The 20,377-nt window shown below is 38.5% G+C and overlaps 1 protein-coding gene across 12 annotated transcripts in view; it reads right to left on the bottom strand.

Moving 5' to 3' along the window:
- Positions 1–20,377, bottom strand: part of LOC116053998 (protein unc-13 homolog B-like) — a 169,719-nt gene that overhangs the window by 29,238 nt on the left and 120,104 nt on the right. For 10 of the 12 annotated variants that reach the window (XM_035997398.1, XM_035997402.1, XM_035997410.1 and 7 more), the window contains 13 exons: positions 19,936–20,105; positions 19,465–19,580; positions 18,095–18,258; positions 15,269–15,419; positions 7,582–7,650; positions 7,302–7,391; positions 6,435–6,575; positions 5,214–5,446; positions 4,528–4,613; positions 4,330–4,365; positions 3,510–3,551; positions 2,162–2,288; positions 1,652–1,748 (listed from right to left, as the gene is read on the bottom strand). In XM_035997398.1, the coding sequence (XP_035853291.1) occupies positions 1,652–1,748; positions 2,162–2,288; positions 3,510–3,551; positions 4,330–4,365; positions 4,528–4,613; positions 5,214–5,446; positions 6,435–6,575; positions 7,302–7,391; positions 7,582–7,650; positions 15,269–15,419; positions 18,095–18,258; positions 19,465–19,580; positions 19,936–20,105 (1,522 nt within the window). The remainder of the gene's footprint in view (positions 1–1,651; positions 1,749–2,161; positions 2,289–3,509; positions 3,552–4,329; positions 4,366–4,527; positions 4,614–5,213; positions 5,447–6,434; positions 6,576–7,301; positions 7,392–7,581; positions 7,651–15,268; positions 15,420–18,094; positions 18,259–19,464; positions 19,581–19,935; positions 20,106–20,377) is intronic. The other 2 variants (XM_035997416.1, XM_035997426.1) reach the window with 1 other exon arrangement.

Here is a 20,377-nt window from a genome sequence, read left to right as displayed (position 1 = left end):
TGCAACAGAGAAATTAATATTTTAACATTCAGTAGTGTTAAGTAGTAGCAGTGAATTTCCTTTCACATTTGTGTCCTGATATGTCCTGAGTCACCTTCCATTTCCTACTTATAGAAAATATGAATTTATTACATTTATGCAAAATTTGTGTTGTAATACACCAGTCATAATTGTTTATATCACAAACATAATGTCTCCGCTATCTGAGTGCCTGCAAATTGTTCCTTTTATTGCCTTAATTCAATTCTGGTGTCTGGTGAGGCAATCTCTTTGTCCACAGGAAACAAGAAATTTAAATTTCAGAGTGAAATGCTACGTTTTATTCCAACAGGGAGACGGTTGATGCTTAAGTTACAAGAGATCACTGATAAAATTGGTAAAGAAAAGCATACTTTATACAGTTACTGACATCCTGTTGAAGTGTAAAACACAAATTTCTAACCACCTTATTTTATTATATACATTATTTGTGTGCTTCCTTAAATACATATTGACACATAGACATGGCTTTACTGAGAGGGTGTAATGTGTACTGAAGTTCATTGTATCATTCTACATCCCTCCAGTGCGAGAAATGAGGAAAATATACTCTGTAAGGTAAAAGGGATAGTCACATTATGGTGTTCTGGTCTTCTAAAACAACTAGAAGATAGTTGATGTTTTACCCTTAGCACACTCCATCTTCTCAAAGTCATTACTCAGTCAAATCTGAGCACAAAGACATGATGCACACATTTTTATATTCAGTATGACTTACACTCTGAGGACAGTATCATCTTTGGTGTCCATTACAAATAAAGCTTAGAAATCATAAAAAATAGATGCTTCATATAACAACAGCACTTGCCTGAGAATCATCATGGTTTTAAGTTTTCTTCAGTATCAAAGTAATCCAGTTATAGTTGTCTGTACATCCATGGGTACACTGCAAACAGGAACTGCTAATGGCTAATTCGGCATACTTTTATGGGTGGCAATTTGCCAAAATGTTAAAAAATATATAGGCTATAAAAATGAGGCCAAGTGGCAACCCACAGCTAACTAACTGACTCAAAAGCAACATTTTACTTCACCAAATTATGGGAACGGTAGGTTCAAAACTTGGAGCATAATGAAATTGGTGAGGTTGTTTTTCTTTTTTTTATAATATTTTTGGGCTTTTCCGCCTTTAATTTTGACAGGATAACTAGGTGAGAGAGAGGGGGAAGACGTGCAGGAAATCGTCACCAGAAGATTTGAACCCTGGACCTCTGCATCGAGGCATAAACCTCTCCGTATATGTCCGCCTGCTCTACCCACTGAGCCAACCTTGCCACTATAAATATGTTTTTGATTCTCTAACCATAGTAACTACTGATAGCTTTGTGTACTTTGCTAGCACACAAGTAAACAGAAGTAATTGACAGCTGTGATGTGATCAGGATCAGAGCTGCAGGACAAAACTGTACTGTCAACTGCACTGCAAATAGCATTTTCTAAAAACTAATTTTCATTTGGGTGTTTGTATTATTGATTTGTTATCCTTTGTTGAAAATAAGGACGGCTAAAATCCTGGATTAAGAAAAAACATATCTGAGACCTATAAACTGACCGACCACAGAATAGTTTTTTTGCCTACAAGGCCCTCCACATTCTGGTTTTTGTGACTCACCCCTTCTCTCTTGTCTCTCTCCAGCGCCCCGTGCATGAACTCCATCGACACTTCCTCGTTCTCAGCCAGCCAGGCCAGGACAAACTGGAGGAACCACCTGGAACAATAACTAATCTTATTAACCTTCTCTTTGATGAACCATAAAGTTGATACATGAAACATTAGAAAACTTACTGAATGTGATATGTACCTTGTAACTTCTAAACCTGTAAGTACTTCTGTTACCTGTAAGTACTTCTGTTACCTGTAAGTACTTCTGTTACCTGTAAGTCCTAAAAGTTGCTGTATAAATAAAATGTGTTATAATTATCACCATTACTCTGTCATCCATATTTGTAGTGTCCAAACCCAGTGAGGAGAGCTTTGAGTGTGTGGATGTATGCAACAACAGGCCAAGTCTCAGTGGAAATGCAGAAATGATGAGTCAAGATGACCACCTTTCTGTCTGGAGGAGACAGAGAAAGAGTGAGATAATGTGTGTGTGTGTGTGTGTGTGTGTGTGTGTCTTACGCAGGGTATTCAGGCACAGTGTCTGCGAAGGCGGGCAGGTCCTTAACATACTCGTTGTAAAGCCACTTGACCTTGAAGTGCAGGTTCATGTAGTCAGCAGTCTTACAGAGTCTATGCTTCTCATGTTCTGTAAAAACGACAACCATGCATGCACACACACACACACACACACACATACACACACACACACACACACACACACATACACACACACACACACACACACACACACACACACACACACACAGAAACAAACTTGAGGTGTGCTGCAGCAGTTGCAGGTTTGCAGTCTCTTGGTAAAGATTTGTAACACTGCAACTCCAATGTGCAGGTTGGTTTGTACCCATAAATCTTCAACATTTTTCGTGAAACATAATGAGTTGATAACCCCATTGTGGGGAATGACCATATTAAAAAAAAAGGATCAAAAAGTTCCTTGAACTTGAGAGTCAGCCAAATAGCCCTGCAGTAGAGGCACACAGTGATTTGCTTGGGCCAGTTGTAATGAAATGTATGTAAATGTAATGTAATGATTCCACAGTGGTGGAATCATTCACTGCAAGTTTCATCAAAATCCAATCAGTGTTGTTTGTGTCACATGAACCAAGAAAACAACAAATGAATGGAGGAATAAGAGCAAACTGACCAATCCTGGAGATCAAACGTCTCCATGCTGATTTCATTATGGGATCACTCCAACATTACAAACAAACAGTAATAAGAAGTGGAAGAGTCAGTGCCAAAGTGCACTGAGGTAGTTTTATCAAAGATATGTATTTTTTAGAATTATTCTATATCATGGAAAAGACAGGACAGATGCCAATATATTTGTAATCTGTACGATAAGGTGGCTAATGTCTATTTCTATTTCAACAGCAAAGTAGAGATACATTTTCTGATTAACAAACAAATATTTCCTCTAGATCAGAGGTTCCCAACCCTCAAATATTTTGCTAATGGGCCACGAAGAAACATAAGCTAGCTCAAAAGAATAAAAGCTTAAAAATAATGTCACTTTAAAGGCTACTTTTTGTGCTAATTACTTTGAATTTGGAACATCTGTCTGTGTTGCATTGCATGTTTGCACTCTCTTGTCTCTCCTCTAAAGGCTTGATAAATATAGAGACGGATCATGCCTGGACCAAAATTTACATGTGAACAGGCACGTATCCCCCAAAAAGTCTAATGGGAGACCTTGTGTCGTACCTTAACTTTCAGCGTGCCTGTTGAGAGGATGTGGAGAACAAGCCCCGTTAATATAAAAAAGGGTCCAAGGTGCAAATAGGGTTGGGAATCTCTGCTTATTGTATAACTACAAACACACACACACACACACACACAGCCTTACCAGCGTAGAAATCAATTTTGCGGATGTGAAATGTGCTGGGAGCTGAGATGGCAACAGAATTACAAAACGAGTTCAGAGAACACAGAGAAGCAGGTAAAATAATAAAATGATAAAGCTATTACTGAAATGAGAATGGCTTTATTGGTGCAAAAAAAAAAATAATGTTAGAACACAATTATAGGGGAGTTGGAAGGTAGATTAGACACAGAAAAAAAGCCTAGAAGTGGGTCTCCTAAATGGACTTGTCATCATCAAATTTGTGATTTGGACTCAGTCTGAAAGCATCATAGAAAACAAGCTGACTCAGCTACAAAAAACTCATTTTCACAGGACTCAGTGTGCCAGACGTTTCAGGATACTATAGTTTCTACTAGTCTAATATGAGACACAGTCAAAAGCCAGAACACTGAGTAGCTAAGCAGGTTTCAAATGAGACAGAGGGACTCTCTGATGATGGCTCACTAACTTAAAACAGCTGTTTTTGCATTTATCTCGAAGGTATATCTTACAGTATGTGGAGAGTAGCGGTGGAAATAAATCATGTTATAGACACAAAACTATCAGTTTCTCACGGAAACTAGATGTCCTTGAGACACCAAATTTGGCAACAGCCTAAGAACTGGCCCAACACCCATTTTTTTTTTTATAGCATTTTAAAGTGTTCCATGACCTACACGAGAGTCTGTACATGTTTGATGTACTTTATTAGGACATAATTGTGACCATTTCTCCTGGTTGGTTCTCAGATGATGTTAGACTATAGCTTTGACTTCTGACTGTATCTTGTCATCAGCTACGTTATGTTTGTCTATAATCTCACCGTTGTTCCAGCAGCAGAGGTCAACTTTATACAAAACTGGAAGACACGATGGAAAAAAAGGACAGTTGATGGAGTGAAGAAAAGAAAGTGTGAATGTCGAGCAGGAGGAATGCCGGAAAGTTGTTGCTCTTTTCTCTCTCTTACGCACACACACAGATACTACACACACATTCTGTGTACAGAGACACATAGTCTTACCCTCCAGAGCATATTTCATGTCCTGAGCAAACAGCTTCCAAATGACCTCAGTGCTGACTTTACCCACATCGAGCTCCTGAGGAAACCTGAAAGTAAGTGGGAAGTCAGAGTTTAGACAAAACTAGTCGTTAATCTGCTAGTGTGAGCATTCTCAAGCAAACACACACTCATGCACGCACGCACGCACACACACACACGCACGCAGGCACGCACGCACGCGCACGCGCACACACACACACACACACACACACACACACACACACACACACAGACCTTAACAGCTCAATCTATTGTCTTTTAGAAAATTCAAAATAACAGTAAATAGCATGTTTAAAAAAAAAAACAGAAAATGATAATGATTTTAGATTCAATTTTGATTTAAAATCACTCAAAAACTAACCACAGACAACATTGCCCACATATTTTTATTTTGTAAGTACAAATGATTGTTTTAAGTATGAATGTACCTGAAACTTTTGATTCATTTCAACCTGTCATTACATATACAGTAAAGTAGCTAACCACAGACTTCCACATGTACTGCTTGTATGGCACGCAGTGGCAATAGGAGGCTGCTGTGAACACATTTTCTATAATAATGGAAATTAAGCTACGTTTTTACTGTCAACTCTACTCATGTCGGAGCTACAATATGTATAATAAAAATAATAAAACTCATTACTGACTGGTTAATGATGGGTGTGTAGGAGTTTTTGTCCTCCTCAATAATGGAGACGATGAGTGTGATGAGTTTAGGCCAAAAGTCTAGATTCTGGATGCTCGGGCCCTGCTCCTCCTGCTGGTTCTCCTCTTTCTTCTCCTCCTCCTCTTCCTCCTCCTCCTCTTCCTCTTCATCATCTTCCTCTTCCTCTCCATCTGCTTTTTCCTTCTTCTTTTTCTTTTTCTTCTCTGGCTCAGGCTGCAAGAGGGAAAAACAGAAGATGTAATTATGGGTTTAAGTTCTTTACACCTATGAAAAGTTGAAGATCCAGCACTTGTAAGTAGAAACACATGCTGTTATGAAATGAGTGGCAGCACAGAAGAAAAACATGGTTTAGTGCTCAACAGTAATTTCAATAAATGATCTTTTACATATTAAACTGTAATCATACTCTATGTTAAAGGGAGACACTTTATAAGCCCCTCTGGGTTTCTTGTCTTGCTTGCACATGTTTTTATGATGGATTGGTTATTATGTACAAATTATTTTGATGTGCTAAATAAAGAAAGAAAGCTCTGCACTGAATTAATAACAATATTTACAATATTATTCCTCTACTGCATTGATTTATTTTCAAAGATTCTAGCTCCATGTTCGTGTGACAAAGTTCTGCACACTCCATAAAGCTGAAAAAGACTTTTCTTGATAAAATTGTTAATTTATACAAAACACAGGCTGGTTTAATGAGTTCAGACACATTAAGACATGAATCTTTCCGGGCACGGTTAAAAATATTCAGTGTTCTGGAGATAATTCTTCGGCTGATGGAGACTCATTAATTTGTTAATTTTAATTTGTGCATCAATTAAGGCAGCCAGCATGTGCTGTATGTACTGAGATCAATATGAGCTTTTGGAGTTGGAGGAGTTAAAACAAAAAAGTAAGATTCCGATCCTGTTTTTACTTGATTACTATACTGTAAAATGGAGCTTTGTCAAAGAACAACTCAACTTTAGCGTTCCATCAACCATAAGTGGCTGCATCTGATTCACACAACAACTATTCCTATCAGGCTGGTTTGTAGCAGTCTCTGACCTAAACAGTCCCGTGGTATGTAGCAATCAAAAGGTAAATTGTCAACTGGGAACAACTATTGCATTAATAGATTTCCACAAATTTGAAACAGCTCATTTCTCTTGAGCATCTACTGTAGAGGCTCAAAACATGTCGATGCTTATCAACTCACTGGTTGGACAGCGGGCTGGAACTGGCGGTTGAAGAGCTCCAGACAGTTGTTGAAGATGTACTCGTAGGTGGAGTTCAGACAGGCCTTGACGCAGTCTCGCACCACGTTGGCGGCCCTAGGAGGATTCTGCAGCTCTAAGACCTGCACAAGACAAGTCAGACATAAATTGTACCAAAAACACGTTCATAAGCCTTGCAGTAGGAAAATAAAAATTCCTCTCAAATATCAGATAACCATGAAAAGTCAAAACACAGATAAAAAACAAAAAGTAAATGATATGGTTTTCAAATGATACCAACAATATATAAATAATCACAAGGTGTAAGTGGGTTAAAAAAGTAAGTAAGTAAGTGGGAGAAAAGAAACGAAATTGCAAAAAATGCAAGCATGGATACATAAAAACATTAACAAATACAAAGATCCACGACCTTTCCTCTGTCCTCCATGGAATCAATCTTTCCAACAGACCTGTGTGTGTGTGTGTGTGTGTGTGTGTGTGTGTGTTTGCTCTTGTGTTTCTACTCCTACGAAAGTCTTCTCAAGGACCAAAAGCTACAAAGAATACTGACAATTTTTTTGGCATTTTTTAGTGGCAGTTGAGTGAAGACTTAGGTTATGTAACACAAGTGTAAGAGTTTAGAGTACAATTATCTTACCATTGGATAGTGTAACAATACATTTAATTCTAATGTAAATATAGGTTTTGGACTAAAAACAACTTTTGTTTTCAACATAACAAGCCCGTTTATAAAAAACAGGTTTTTAAAAATATATGTCTTTTGTGGTGACATCAAACAAGCAGTGTTGCATGTATCTGATGTTTGGTTTCATGATTTGGTAATTATTGAGCTGATATTTTGTTTCTACCTTCATCCTGAAGAAGGTGATGCTGGTGAGAAGATCCACTGTTGACTTGAGGTCATGGAGGCGAGCCTTGCTGCTGGCTGGAAAGTTGTTCTGCAGACAAACACACACACACACACACACACACACACACACACACACACACATTCATTTTTAAATATATCACTGAACAACTGATTACAAGCAAGCAGTCATGACAAAAATCTAGATGCCCATCACCCTGACACAAACTATATGTGTGTGGTGAATAAAAGAATAAAAGCAGCTGAAAGCAGAGACTCACTCTGTACATGGAGAGGTCGATACGCAGGGAGTTGTGCAGCTGATCGAGGAGCTTCACAAAACGATCTCTCTGTTGGAAAGAGAAAAGAAAGAGCAAAGAGATTTCATGAACAACAAGGAAGACACAGACATGAGCAATTTGCAGCCTGTGCGTGTGTTTGAATATGTTTGAGTTTCCGTCTCTGTGTGAATTTGTGTGTAGTCTAGCACCATGAAGAAATAACAGAGGGGATGAAATGATACAAAGAAAAAGAAATGTTTTGTCTGCAAAATATATCAAACTAGAGACAAATCTTCTGCACAAAATGCAGAACCAAAATATGAGACCATTAGAGCTACATGAGTATATTTAAGTTTGGAAAAGCACTTCATGATCCTTGCTGATGATAAAAAAACTTCTTATTGTGTTGAAGAAACATAGAAACAATGCAGGACTGGCAGCTCAGTTTGGTACATGCTGCCACAAGATAAGACAGGCAGTTAATAATGGAAGGCTACCTGGCAGCAATGACGCATCGATCGCTCATTGGCACATTTGGACGCCTCGGTTTCTCAATATAGTGGAAGAGTAACTTTACTTTTATGTGTGAACATGTAAAAAGTCGTGTTAGCGGTTTTGGCCATTACACAAAATGTCTCCTTGTTTATGACGTCTCACAAAAGAGATAACGGTGCACACTCTGATGCTACAAGCCAAAAAAACTCAGTTTTTCCTGTCTACACTGAAAACAAAGTTTCTGAAAATCTTCACCCTCGTCGTTTTCCCAAAGATCCGTTTTCAGTTACCTATATTGTAGTTTGTGTGTAGACGAAAGGCCAAAACGCATTCTGTAAAAAAAGCAATGTTTAAAAAAATAACCATGTAAGTGTGGACTAGGCCTAAGAAGAACCTCTTTTTAAGATTTCTTTGTCTGTTTTGACAAGTAGTAGCACTATGGAGCAATGTTAGTGACAGTTGATTTTGCCAAGAAATATAGAAATGCGCTAACAAAGTGAGTGAGACTGCTAGCAAACAAACATTAATTAAATGTAAATAATGGACGATTATAAATCTCTAAACAATAGTCTTTTCACATGTTTTATGAGAAAGGAAATGTACTCCACACATTTGTTAGACCTGAAGGACATGCACAAGATGCTTTTGTACACTTTTCACAAGTCTTTCTATTACATTCATAAAACAATTGCACACTCTTATGCAGGGCCTGCACTGGAAGAAATTTCGTTTCAGAGTCTTGGTTAATAACATGGAGACACATGGACAGGAGGAGCTGGGGATCGAACCACCCTGTGATCAATGGCCAACCAGCTCTACCATCTGAGCCAATAGCGGTATCCCCATTGCTTATTTTGTAATTTATCCACTACTTTCCTTCATTTGTTTTGGCAACACAAATGTATTTCCATGGCATGCCAACAAAGCATACAGATACAGAAACAGATATTGGGAGAGAAAGAGAGTACTCTGGCGTAGGGGGAGTCACGACATGGCTGACAAACTAAGGAGATAAAATGAATTTTGTCTGATGAAGAGAATGAGGGGGAGGAAGAAAGAGAAGCAGGGTTTCCAACCTAACTGGAAATTGTCAAAAGTCACTCACTAATTTGCAAGAAAATGCAGTAGAATCAGATTTTTCTAATATGTAAAAGCACCGGAGAATCCCACATTGGTGCAATTTGATTATATAACAGAATATAAGGTTTCTTTGGAAATCTGTTATACCTGTCATGGTTGTACAGCAATTAGTTTGCACACTGCTAGTATATTGGAAAGGGTTTCCCTTTGTTTTTATCTTTGGATGAAAATATGAACAATGGCAAACATTACCTGGCACAAAATACCAATTATCAATTGCCAAATTCCTTGAAAGACTCTTTCAACTCTTGTTTGTGTCTATCTGTGCGTCCTATGGTGGCAGGATCAATGCAAACAGTTAGTTATTATTCCACAGAAAGCAGAGAAACAGAGTGCTATAGCTTTGTGACTCATGAGAATTAAGAAATGAAGGAGAAGAGTTTGGTTTTGGATAAGAGAAAATGAGGGAGAGAGGGAGTGAGAAATCCCCAAACACTAACTTGCATAAGTACACGCCAAAGCTCAACTCCAACTTTAAAGGACAAGACTAGTGATATTCATTTATGTTATTTTTATTCTCAACCAACTCTGAAAACAAAACCAACCATGAATGTATCCTACTAACAAGTTTTAGAGCCCCATTGTTGTCCAAAAACTACTGCAAACACGCTTCATAAGGTCAGTATGTACAGTCAGTATTGATCTAATAAGAAAAATATATAAAATCGCCAGCCTTCTCCATTAAGAAAAACCCTTCACCCTCAACTTTAAAGCCTTAACCTTCAAACAGCCCTTTGAAGAAGTGAGAGCCAGACAAAATGTCCTCACTTTCAAAAACCTTCCTTACTCTCAATATTTAAAATCCAGGAACACACGCACATCTGAGCTAAAAAATCCAGAGACAAGGATACAAGATCAGTTTTGACCTTTAAAAATATAACTTATTGTCACACTGTCCTTCCCGAAAGCAAGGCCTTCCTCATCCACACAGACAGACAGACACACACACACACACACACACACACACACACACACACACACACACACACACACACGTTACTCTCTTCAGGTCTATGCATGAATTCCCTGAACATCTCTGTCCTCTGCTGCTGTGACACAATTTATGTGACCATAAAACATTTGGCATATGTTTCAATTCATCAGATGTGTGATAAATGTCTGTTTTTTTCAACCGGGAATAATTAACATTACAAACTTAAAGGCTCCACCTCACAATTAAGTTAAGTAGCCTGAAGGGGAAAATAAAAATGATAATTTTTTTGCATAAAAGTCTGCAACCAGTTCCATTATCCTTAGAAAGGGGTTTTCAATACACCAACATAACCAAGTCACCCATTCAGCTGGATAGTTCAATTAAATAAAAGTACTATTATATTGTTTTTTTAATATTATTATTGTTTGTTATGGCCTATATGTCCTTTTCCCCCTTGACTGATAGTCCCAGACAAAGTGTTTGTCTTTCTAACAGAAGTCATCCAAATTACTTACTTCATGAATCAGTGGTGCTCACAGCCGGCCAAACAATATGTATTGTGTGACCTTTGTGACACGGTAGCACAGTAAATAGAGCAGGTCAGTGAGTCCAACCTAATCAGGTCTTTCTACTCTATCGTCTGGTTTCAGCACCAAAGCATCTCTTGTCCTTGTGGAGCAGGTGCAGAATCACCATAAGCTAATAAAGGGTACCTTAAACAAGTTGTTGAAGGCAGACAACATTAAATTATCTTGGTAGAAAACAGTATTGATTGTTCTGTTCCCTTAGAATCGGTTGCCCAAAGCAGGAACAAACACTATAATAACAGAAGTCCAAGAATCAAATAGAAGTTAGTGACAAACTGTTAATCTGATTAATTTGGCGATGAGACACAGTGTCAGTTCTCCTTTAATGTGTGTCAGTGTCCATTCTGATGACTTCATTTTAGATGGCAATCACCATCAGCAACATGTAGGAAAACAGGTAGCTATTTATTTGACCGGTCCTGCAATTTCTTAATAATTCTGTTAAAATGATGGTACTAATTAAATGGAAAATAGAGACAGTTTTTTGAGTTTAGTTAGTTGTGATGAGTTTATTTTTCAGAAGAAATTTCTTCAGAGAACCACTAATCTTAATCTTAACGTATTGTATTGTAAATCGTATTGTAAACTTATTTTCACATCCGTTGTATGTATGCTTGCCTGTGGACAGATTTGACTTTTTTTCAGGTTCAGCTGACCTCTCTAGGTTAAGTGAGCAAATAATTGGAATGAATTAAAGTAAAACAGCGTAACACTGTCTCCCTATAATAAATAGTACATAATCCTTTTTCAGGGACCTTCGTGAAAAATTACAATTACATATCACGTCCTCTCTAGGAGATAATGACAATATGGGAGCTTTGGGATTAAAGCAAATTTCCGGCACAACATTGCATTTGTTGCCATATGCTTTTGACTGCAGGCAGTGTTACTGAACTCCTCACATTTTTTATAGCAAAATAGAGCTGACCTGCTTAGTTATTTTTGACACCAAAACACTACTGTCCTCCTTCTCCTACTCAGATGTAATCACATCCAAAGCAAGTCACAAAAGTACAGAATGACAAGAAAGAAAAATAGGAACCTCTGATAAAAGTATCACTTCAAAAGAGCAAAGCTGGGTTTTGGTATTATCACACAAAATCATGGATAAATGATTTTACACTCTACATAAACCTAAATGACCTTAATCAAGTTAATCCACGACCTGCTCTGCAGCAAAATCTTTAGTAGACTTTCAGTAATTAACTTTTAAAGAATAATCACTGCTGATTTAACTGTGATAAAGTTTTTTTATTTCGGAAACTTGAATAGACATTCACAGCATCCTCACCACCAGTACTAGAAACTATTCCCTGTGAAAGTAATTTGTAGTAAAAAACAACCAAATAAAATCCAATGAGTAATGTATGTTTGTTCCCACTGGCAAAATTGACTGTTGTATCAACACACCCATACACCTGTGCAACTTAACAGTTCCACTAAAACTGCCAGCTGATGACATGATCTCAGTGATGAATAATGAAAAGCGAGAGGAGAGGAAAAATAGACTGACGCCATCTTTTACACACAGATGCATGGCGAGGCAAAAGAGAGGGAGAGGGAAGACAGACACAGATGACGGAAGGGAAGGAAGTGCTTAACTGAAGTTTTGCAAATTAGCTATCACCTTATTGCCATGGCAGCAGTTGCATTGAAATTGGCTTGGCTCAACATTTAAACAAAAAAGCAATAAAAAAAAAAAAAACAGAAAAAGAGAAGGAGGGAAATAATGTGTGTGGTTTTCAAGGTCTGTCTGGGAGGAAGCACAGCAGCACTAGGCAGACAGGAAAGAGAGAGAGAGAGAGAGAGAGAGAGAGAGAGAGAGAGAGAGAGAGAGAGAGAGAGAGATACAGTAAAAAATAAGCTCCAGCAAATGAAAGAGACAGACAGACAGACTGTGGCCGAGCAGATGGTGAAAAACAAACAATCACACTGCTGTCTGTGTGTTGTTCTGTCTGAAACCAAAAAATAAGAAATCAATGAAGAAAAAATACAAATTATTTGAAATTGTTACAAAATACCATTTGCTCAAGAAATCAACTCTAATTTTAGTATAAAAATAATCATTTTTTAATTTGTGAATAACAGACAAACCAAGAATAACAATGGAGTTCATTGGATAAAAATCAATCACCCCACAAAGACAATCTTTTAACAGGTATTGATTAAGGCTAAAAACTACAGATGGATGGATATCAGGTTAATGCCAACATTTAGAGAGACCCTCCTAATGATTCGAAAGGTCTTACTTAGTATGTTTTCATGACAACAGTAAACTGATAAATATGATACAATGCAATATGATTCAATTCAGCTTTGATTAAATATTGATCCAGCTCATATTTGATATTTACTTCTGCCAAGAAGGTTGTTTTTGGTTTGTTTATCTGTCAGCAGGATTATGGAAAAAACTACTGGCCTGATTTTCATGAAATTTGGGGGATTGGCCTCGTAAGAACCCATTCAATTTTGGAGTTAGGAGCCATGGTACTATGGAAGTAGTGTTACTTTCCTCATGTAACTTTGTAACACCAGCTACTTCATCCTAGCAGAGGGATTTGTGGTACCAATGAGTCTTGTAACGTTTTTCAGATTCGTATCAGTTCACTTTAACACCCTTGTATTCATTTTAAATATCTTAGTACCTTTTTGTGTCTTTCTGTATGTAAAGCACTTTGAATTGCCTTGTTGATGAAAGGTGCTATACAAATAAACTCGTCCTCCATATTAGTAAGTAATACTATAATAAATGGTGTACAGATCACAGGTTAATTAATATATTAAATATAGAATAATTAGTTTTTTTATGTGGGAAGTCAAAAGACACTTAGTCATTAATTAGTGTGGGTCCTTAATGCTAGAGTGTATGATATGTCATGCATTAATTCATACATTAATTCAAGCTGAGTCATGCATTAATTACTGTCAAGTCATTAGACTGTTACTGATGTTCTCTATTATCAAACAGCAAAGGAGAGAACAGCTTAATGAGCAAGCAAATTACCCAGATACCCACAAAGAAAACAACTCAATTCAGAGAAATTTTTACTTATCAACCTATCCCGCAGGGCTGGTTACCAGGGGCGTCGGACTGGGGGGGAAAAGGGGACTGAGTACCCAGGGCCCTCATGTGAGGAGGGCCCAAAATGATGCTAGAATGAATAGCTGTGGATGCGGGGAGGGGCCCATAGAAAATGCCCTTCTACAGGGCCCAGAATTTTGTGCTACGCCCCTGCTTGTTACCAAGCTGGCAACCCAGAAATAGACCCACACAGTTGTAGCCCATGTTGAACGCAAGTTTGCCTGCATCCCCTGACCCATTAAAGCAAGCGCACGCTCCTGCAGTCGCTCGTATATCACCAGAGTCTAAGTGCAACTGGTAGGAGAACTCAAGTCAGCACTGTTGGCAAAGATCCCAGGAGTCATTAAGCGTGGCCTCTAACTGTCATTGTCCCCCCCCCCCCCCCGTCTGTGGCTCCTGTGGGGCCCGCTGGCTGAATTTGGGCCACCGCAAAGTTCCAAAGGTACCTGAGTGATAAGACATTACTTTTTATTGAGGAAGAATATTAGCAGCATAAATGGACATCCACTGGCTCTGTACAGGTCATGCTCATGAATGTCTATGTGAAACAGATCCTTTACAACGTAAGTATTACAGACAAACCGAGTCACCTTCTGTGGAAAAACTAGCTTTCAGGCCAATTTCTTACCAGTAAAAGATTAAATCTCAGTCTCTAAATGTCTGTTCTTTTGTTGATTTTGTGTCTTACTGTATATTTCCACTTGTTTTGGTAGGTGCGGCTTGTGTTTTAAGCGTGAAATCTAGTTTTGAAATTGAGTTTAACGCTATAAGATCTCCATCGGGGCTTGCAGAGAATTGTAATTTTTTAAATCAGTGTCATTACGGTGACTAAATATATTTGTGTAATCTTAATCGAGAAGAAAAGAGCATTTTCATTTGGTAAAAGCAGGTCAAAGGTAAATGTAGAATTCATTAGAAAGAGATGGTTTGACCGCCAGCTGCCCTCAATATTTTAACGTTTTTATGTATCTACAATGCTCAGGCAAGACACACAAATAATAATGTAAACATGTCATCTACCAAGAATAATACAGCTCCTCCCAAGGCATATTACACTGTCGTTGTTTTGACCTGTAATTGTGGTGCAACCAATATCCACGTCAGGGTAATTTTGAGAGGTTAATCATTTCCCAGGCTTTATCAGAATCAAATCAGTAGTGTCTGAGAAATCAGTTGTGACTGAGGAAGGATGAATAAATAAATAAATAAAGAAACAGACAGAAAGAGCTGACACTGAGATGTCTAAGTTGTTTGTTTGTCAAAATTTGAAGGCTTCCACTGTGGCCACCAAGGTGCATAACATTATCCAAAAGCCTCATCTGCACTGAATCTTTATATCAACAGATGCAGCTTTAAAAACATACTACCAAAAGGTCTTGACTTGTCGAATTGTATTGAAAACATTAGTGTTTATCCGTGTTTACTTTATTGTGTCTGGTGGTCACTTACCCCGAAGTTGGAGGCTGCAAATCTGGCCGGAGCAGAGACGTTGGTGGAGGCGATTGGGTGGGCATAGAAGGCATTGATGTTGGCCAGCAGGGTGCTCATCACTGCTGGCACCCCTGACAGCATGTACTTAGAGGACAGGCAAGAGAAATGACTGAGGGTGAGAGGAAAGGAGAGAGATAGGGTGGGGAGGATGAGACCGGTGGAGACAGAAGGAAGGAGGGTTGAGAAGAAGACATATAGAGGCCAGAGAGAGAGATCGGAAGGAGGATGTATGACATAAATTGTGGAGATGAAAGTGGAGGGAGGGAGGAAGGGAGGGAGGGAGGAAAGGAGGGAGGGAGGGAGAGTGGAAAGGTTTGGGCATAATTAGACATAGAGAGAGAGAGACAACAGACAGAGGGAAACAAAAATGAAGTGGAGATTAAGTAAAAGCAGTTGATCTCCAGTGTAAAATTGTCAACTGTTATGACTTAATATCACTATCAGACTATCTATATATCTAAACTACTATGTTTATATCAGACACATCATGAAACAGCTCATTTATTTTTTTGTAATTAGGACAAATCAAGACACAGACTACAGAGCCCGGCAGCTTTCAGAGGTCATTTTTTTGTTTTAATTTATCATTTAGGTATAAAGAAGCATAAAAGGTACTTAATTAATTCCCCCATATTAATATCATTAAAGGGGTAACTGAGGATCAGTTGACTTGTCATGAGGAATGCTACTCAGTGATAACAGTTGTATATGTTTTGTGTTATGAACTTGGAAACTACACATTTTGCACGGGAAGAGGGGGTTACAAACTAGGGTCATCATTTTGATGTGGACAATTATCACGCATGGAGAGACAATATCAAGCTGCATCATGGCAAGTGAAGAATCCTGCATTTTTGAAGCAAAAGGATACATTCATGCTTTGATTTTGACCATTCATTTTTTTTTTTTTTTTTATTTATTAAATTTTTTAAAGATTGTTTTTTGGGCTTTTTCCACCTTTATTTTGATAGAACAGCTAGGTGAGAAAGGGGAAGACATGCAGGAAATTGTCACAGGTTGGATTCAAACCCTGGACCTCTGCATCGAGGCATAAACCTCTCAGTATACGTGCACCTGCTCTACCACTGAGCCAACCCGGCCACAGACCATTTGTTTTTAAAATCTTTTTTTTTGTAACTCAACATAAAGATCCCCTCCAGGTAGATGTTTTAAGACATACAATAGACTTTGCTTTGAGTAATATTTGTGTCTGTTATCGTTTTTATACAAAAAAGTTTAATTACATCATAAAAAATACTTAAAATTACCTCTACTCCATCTCCCTCACTGTGACAGTAGAGACGCCATTGACAATATATGTATTCCCCTGGAGGTGTTGCCAGTTAAATGTTGTGTTATCTTTAAAACACATTGTTTAACTGTTAACTCAAGTTAAATTATAAATTCTAGAGTATCAATTTGTGTACTAATGAACCAAAATTATTAAGTTGAAAGCACGAGTTACAAATTCGAGAGTGGGCCGGAACCATAAAAACAGATACACATACGAATGGTTTGTTCGTATGTGTAACCAAAAATGTAGCTGAGATTCAGCAGGCTTTCAGTGAGATGTGAGGCTTTTATAATGGCTAAAGTGCGTCTGTGTATTCCAATCACCATTTTTATTTGGCTGAGTTATTGATTGGCTCATAAAGCCTATTTCCATTAGGACACAGTCTGAGCCATTTCTGCTTACTACTTTAATTTACTCAATTCTTCCCAGTATGATTATGTTGTTTTGTTTGTGTTACTTTTTCACACAAAACAAACAAATAGACCCTCTCTGTCCCTTTAAGGTCAAATTACAACATTATTAATGTAATTAAAACCACTGTGTGTAAATGTGTGTGTGTATGTGTGTGTGTGTGTGTGTGTGTGTGTGTGTGTGTGTGTGTGTGTGTGTGTGTATGTGTGTGTGTGTGTGTGTGTGTGTGTGTGGGTGTTATGGTTGTGTTTGTTTCTGTTTCCTGTTTTATTTTGATAGTCTGGTTTTCTGTCTTGTCTTGTCTGGTTTTACTTCCTGTTTTGTGTTTTCCTTTCCTTTCTTTTTTGATTGTTCTGCCCAGCCCTAATGTGTTTCACCTGTTTCCCAGCCCTTGTGTCACCTGCCTCGTGTTACCTCGTTACCCTGTGTATTTAGTCTTTGTGTTTTCCCTTGTCCTGTGTCAGATCATTGTGTTTTGTCTCCAGTTTGTATTTCAGTTTGTTTTTATTCCTGGTTTGTGTTAGAGTTTCTGTTTTACTTGGACTTTATTTTTGGATTCCCGTTTTGCCTGCTTGTTTCCAGGACTCCTTTGGTTTTTTGTGCATTTTTTGAGTTTATTAAATCATCAAAACTATCCTCAGTTTCCGCCTCTGCATTTTGGGTCCGCATTTTTACAGCCTCCCATGACTGTGTGTGTGTGTGTGTGTGTGTGTGTGTGTGTGTGTGTGTGTGTGTGTGTGTGTGCACTCATTGAGTCTCTCTCCACCTGCCTACAATAATCCAATCAAACAGCCAGGACATCTCTGAGGTGACAGGTCATCTTTCCTCATTAGACGTGATAAACTAATTTGATTTCTGTTTATAGTTCATGACAGTTCCGCCAAACTCTCATGACATCAACACACATGGACACGCATCCACACACACACACACACACACACACACACACACTAATTGACAGTATTTCCTGATTTGATTTACCCACACCTGCACGCAATCGGCTAACATCATGGCCTGGTGAACTTGCATATTCAGATACACACTTTTCAAATTGAATCACATTTTTACACTGAGCTTACGTCATGGCCTGGTATATGGACTCAATGCCATAGCGCATGGCGAACTCGTCCACGATGTCCTGCTGCACCTCATCAAAGTAAACCTTCCACGCATCGTCTCCCTGAGCCGCTGGGATCTTGACGACGCCGCCTCCCTCTACATCCGTCGAGTAGTGGAACATGTTCTACAAAGAAAAAGGTTGAGAGAACAAGAAAACATCAGCAGTGCTAAAGTAAACAACAGCCAGGAGTTTAAACAAGTTACACAGTAGTGAGCTGAGATGTTCTGACTTTAAAGGTTGTTAAAAAATCATCACAGTCATTTTGGACATGTCACTGTTGGGTGTTGACATTACTTTTTCTTGCCAACTGATAAAATGTCAAATCTGGCAACTGAAACAATTTGTATAATCTGAAAAGGCTTTAGATAAAGAATATCAGATCTGCGTCATTTGTAGAAAACTCCAAAATAATTATTATACAATCAGAAAAAATGTCTAGGAATTTCCTGGTTTTTATCCTTATTGAATTTAATGCCTAAACAATTAGTCAATTCATAGATTAGTCTGCTGTATTTGCAGAAAATGAATCAACAACAATTTTGATTACATATAGTTTTAAAGTCATGTATCAAGCAAAAATTCAGATCATTCACTAGTTATTTTTTTTTTTTTCAAATGTGAGGATTTGCTGCTGCGTTTTAGCCTGGGAACCATACCAATCTGCATGTTGTATTTGCTCTGGCAGATATGTCTGGCCCCCCTCACATTCAGAAAGATTTCCAACCGACCTGGCCCTGGGTGGACCAATCACAACTGTTAATGTAATATGGGACGGGTTTGAGACAATGATCGAAAGAGGGGTGTCACCTTCCTGTAGACGTATTTTGAGAAAGTTTGTGACTATGCAGCAATTTCAGCAATTTTCCTGCTAGAAAAAGTACACCAAGCACCTCCACAAGTTGCATGTGTCGCTCAGCTCAGTGCTACGTCATAAGTTTTGTTGCTCTGACTGGTTGTATGTAGGTCTATCCAACTGCATCCAGGGCATTTTCGTCTGTGGCCATTGGAAATCGAAATTGAACTGAGAGGTTCCAGACTAATATTCATTTGTGAATTAGTCTGGTGACGCCAGGCTAGCTGCTTTTCTCCTTTTATGTAATTTATATTTGTGAATTGGATATATACTGCTACTCTGGTATTGTTCTTGATTAAAGGCCCAACTCTTTATGGACTGTGTGTGTATGTGTGTGTGTGTGTGTGTGTGTGTGTGTAAGTGACAAATAAAAGGAAAGCAAGACTCCAGTTACTCCTGAACTTCCTACATCAGCTTATTACTTAAGCCTGTTGTCAGTTTCCTCATTACCAGTTGTATCTGTGTGTGTATGTTACCTCATGAAGGCACGTGTATTGTACATGGTAGGGTGCCACCTTCTCCTCTCCTTCAATCTCCACACTGATCTGAAGGCGAATGGCACCAGACACCGCCGACTTGTCTGTTCTCTTTTCTGCAAGTGGAGACGCACATGCACGCATGCACACAAAAACACACACACACACACAATTACACTGAAGTCATACATCGCTCAGAGATGAACTTAAGTTGAACTTTGGATCTAAGACGACAACTAAACCAAAGCGCTGTACGGCTAATGAGCAAATCCATACTCCGAAACATAAACACAACTACCAAATAAACACTCCCATGTACTCCACAAATACAGAATTACACACACACACACACGCACACGCACACGCACACACACACACACACACACACACACACACACACACACATACACACACACACACACACACACACACACGTCTCCTATATTCCCATGGTTCTCAGTGACTACATACCCAGGTTGTACCAGACGTCCATCTCTCCGCTCAGAGTTCGGACCTCGATGATGCTCTGACCCAAAAAGTCATCAGATTCCCTCTTCAGACGCTGCTTCACTCGCGACTTGATGTCATCGTCTTCGTCCCAAACACGCAGCTTTATACGATCCGATGAGTTGTGACACTCGCTGTGAAGACATATAATATAGTTTATGAAACGCTGTTACTGTAACTGTTATATAGTTAAGTCTGTTAGACATGCCTTAGCTATATGGTTTAGAAAATATTATAGGCTTAGAGTTAGACAAAACTAACAGTAGGGCCGGCAATTACAAATCCGTTGGCTACTTCAGCACCATGGACAGCACCATGTACTTTTTACTCCACTACATTTATTCACGGCTATAGTCGTAGTAGTCGTATTAAAAACATATGATGAGTTCATAGAATATGATGTGTT

The sequence above is a fragment of the Sander lucioperca genome, chromosome 2 (genome assembly GCF_008315115.2).
Source record: "Sander lucioperca isolate FBNREF2018 chromosome 2, SLUC_FBN_1.2, whole genome shotgun sequence".
NCBI classification, from domain to species: Eukaryota; Metazoa; Chordata; class Actinopteri; order Perciformes; family Percidae; genus Sander; species Sander lucioperca.
The sequence above is the reverse complement of the archived record's forward strand: the minus strand, read 5'-3'. Positions and strand labels throughout refer to the sequence as shown.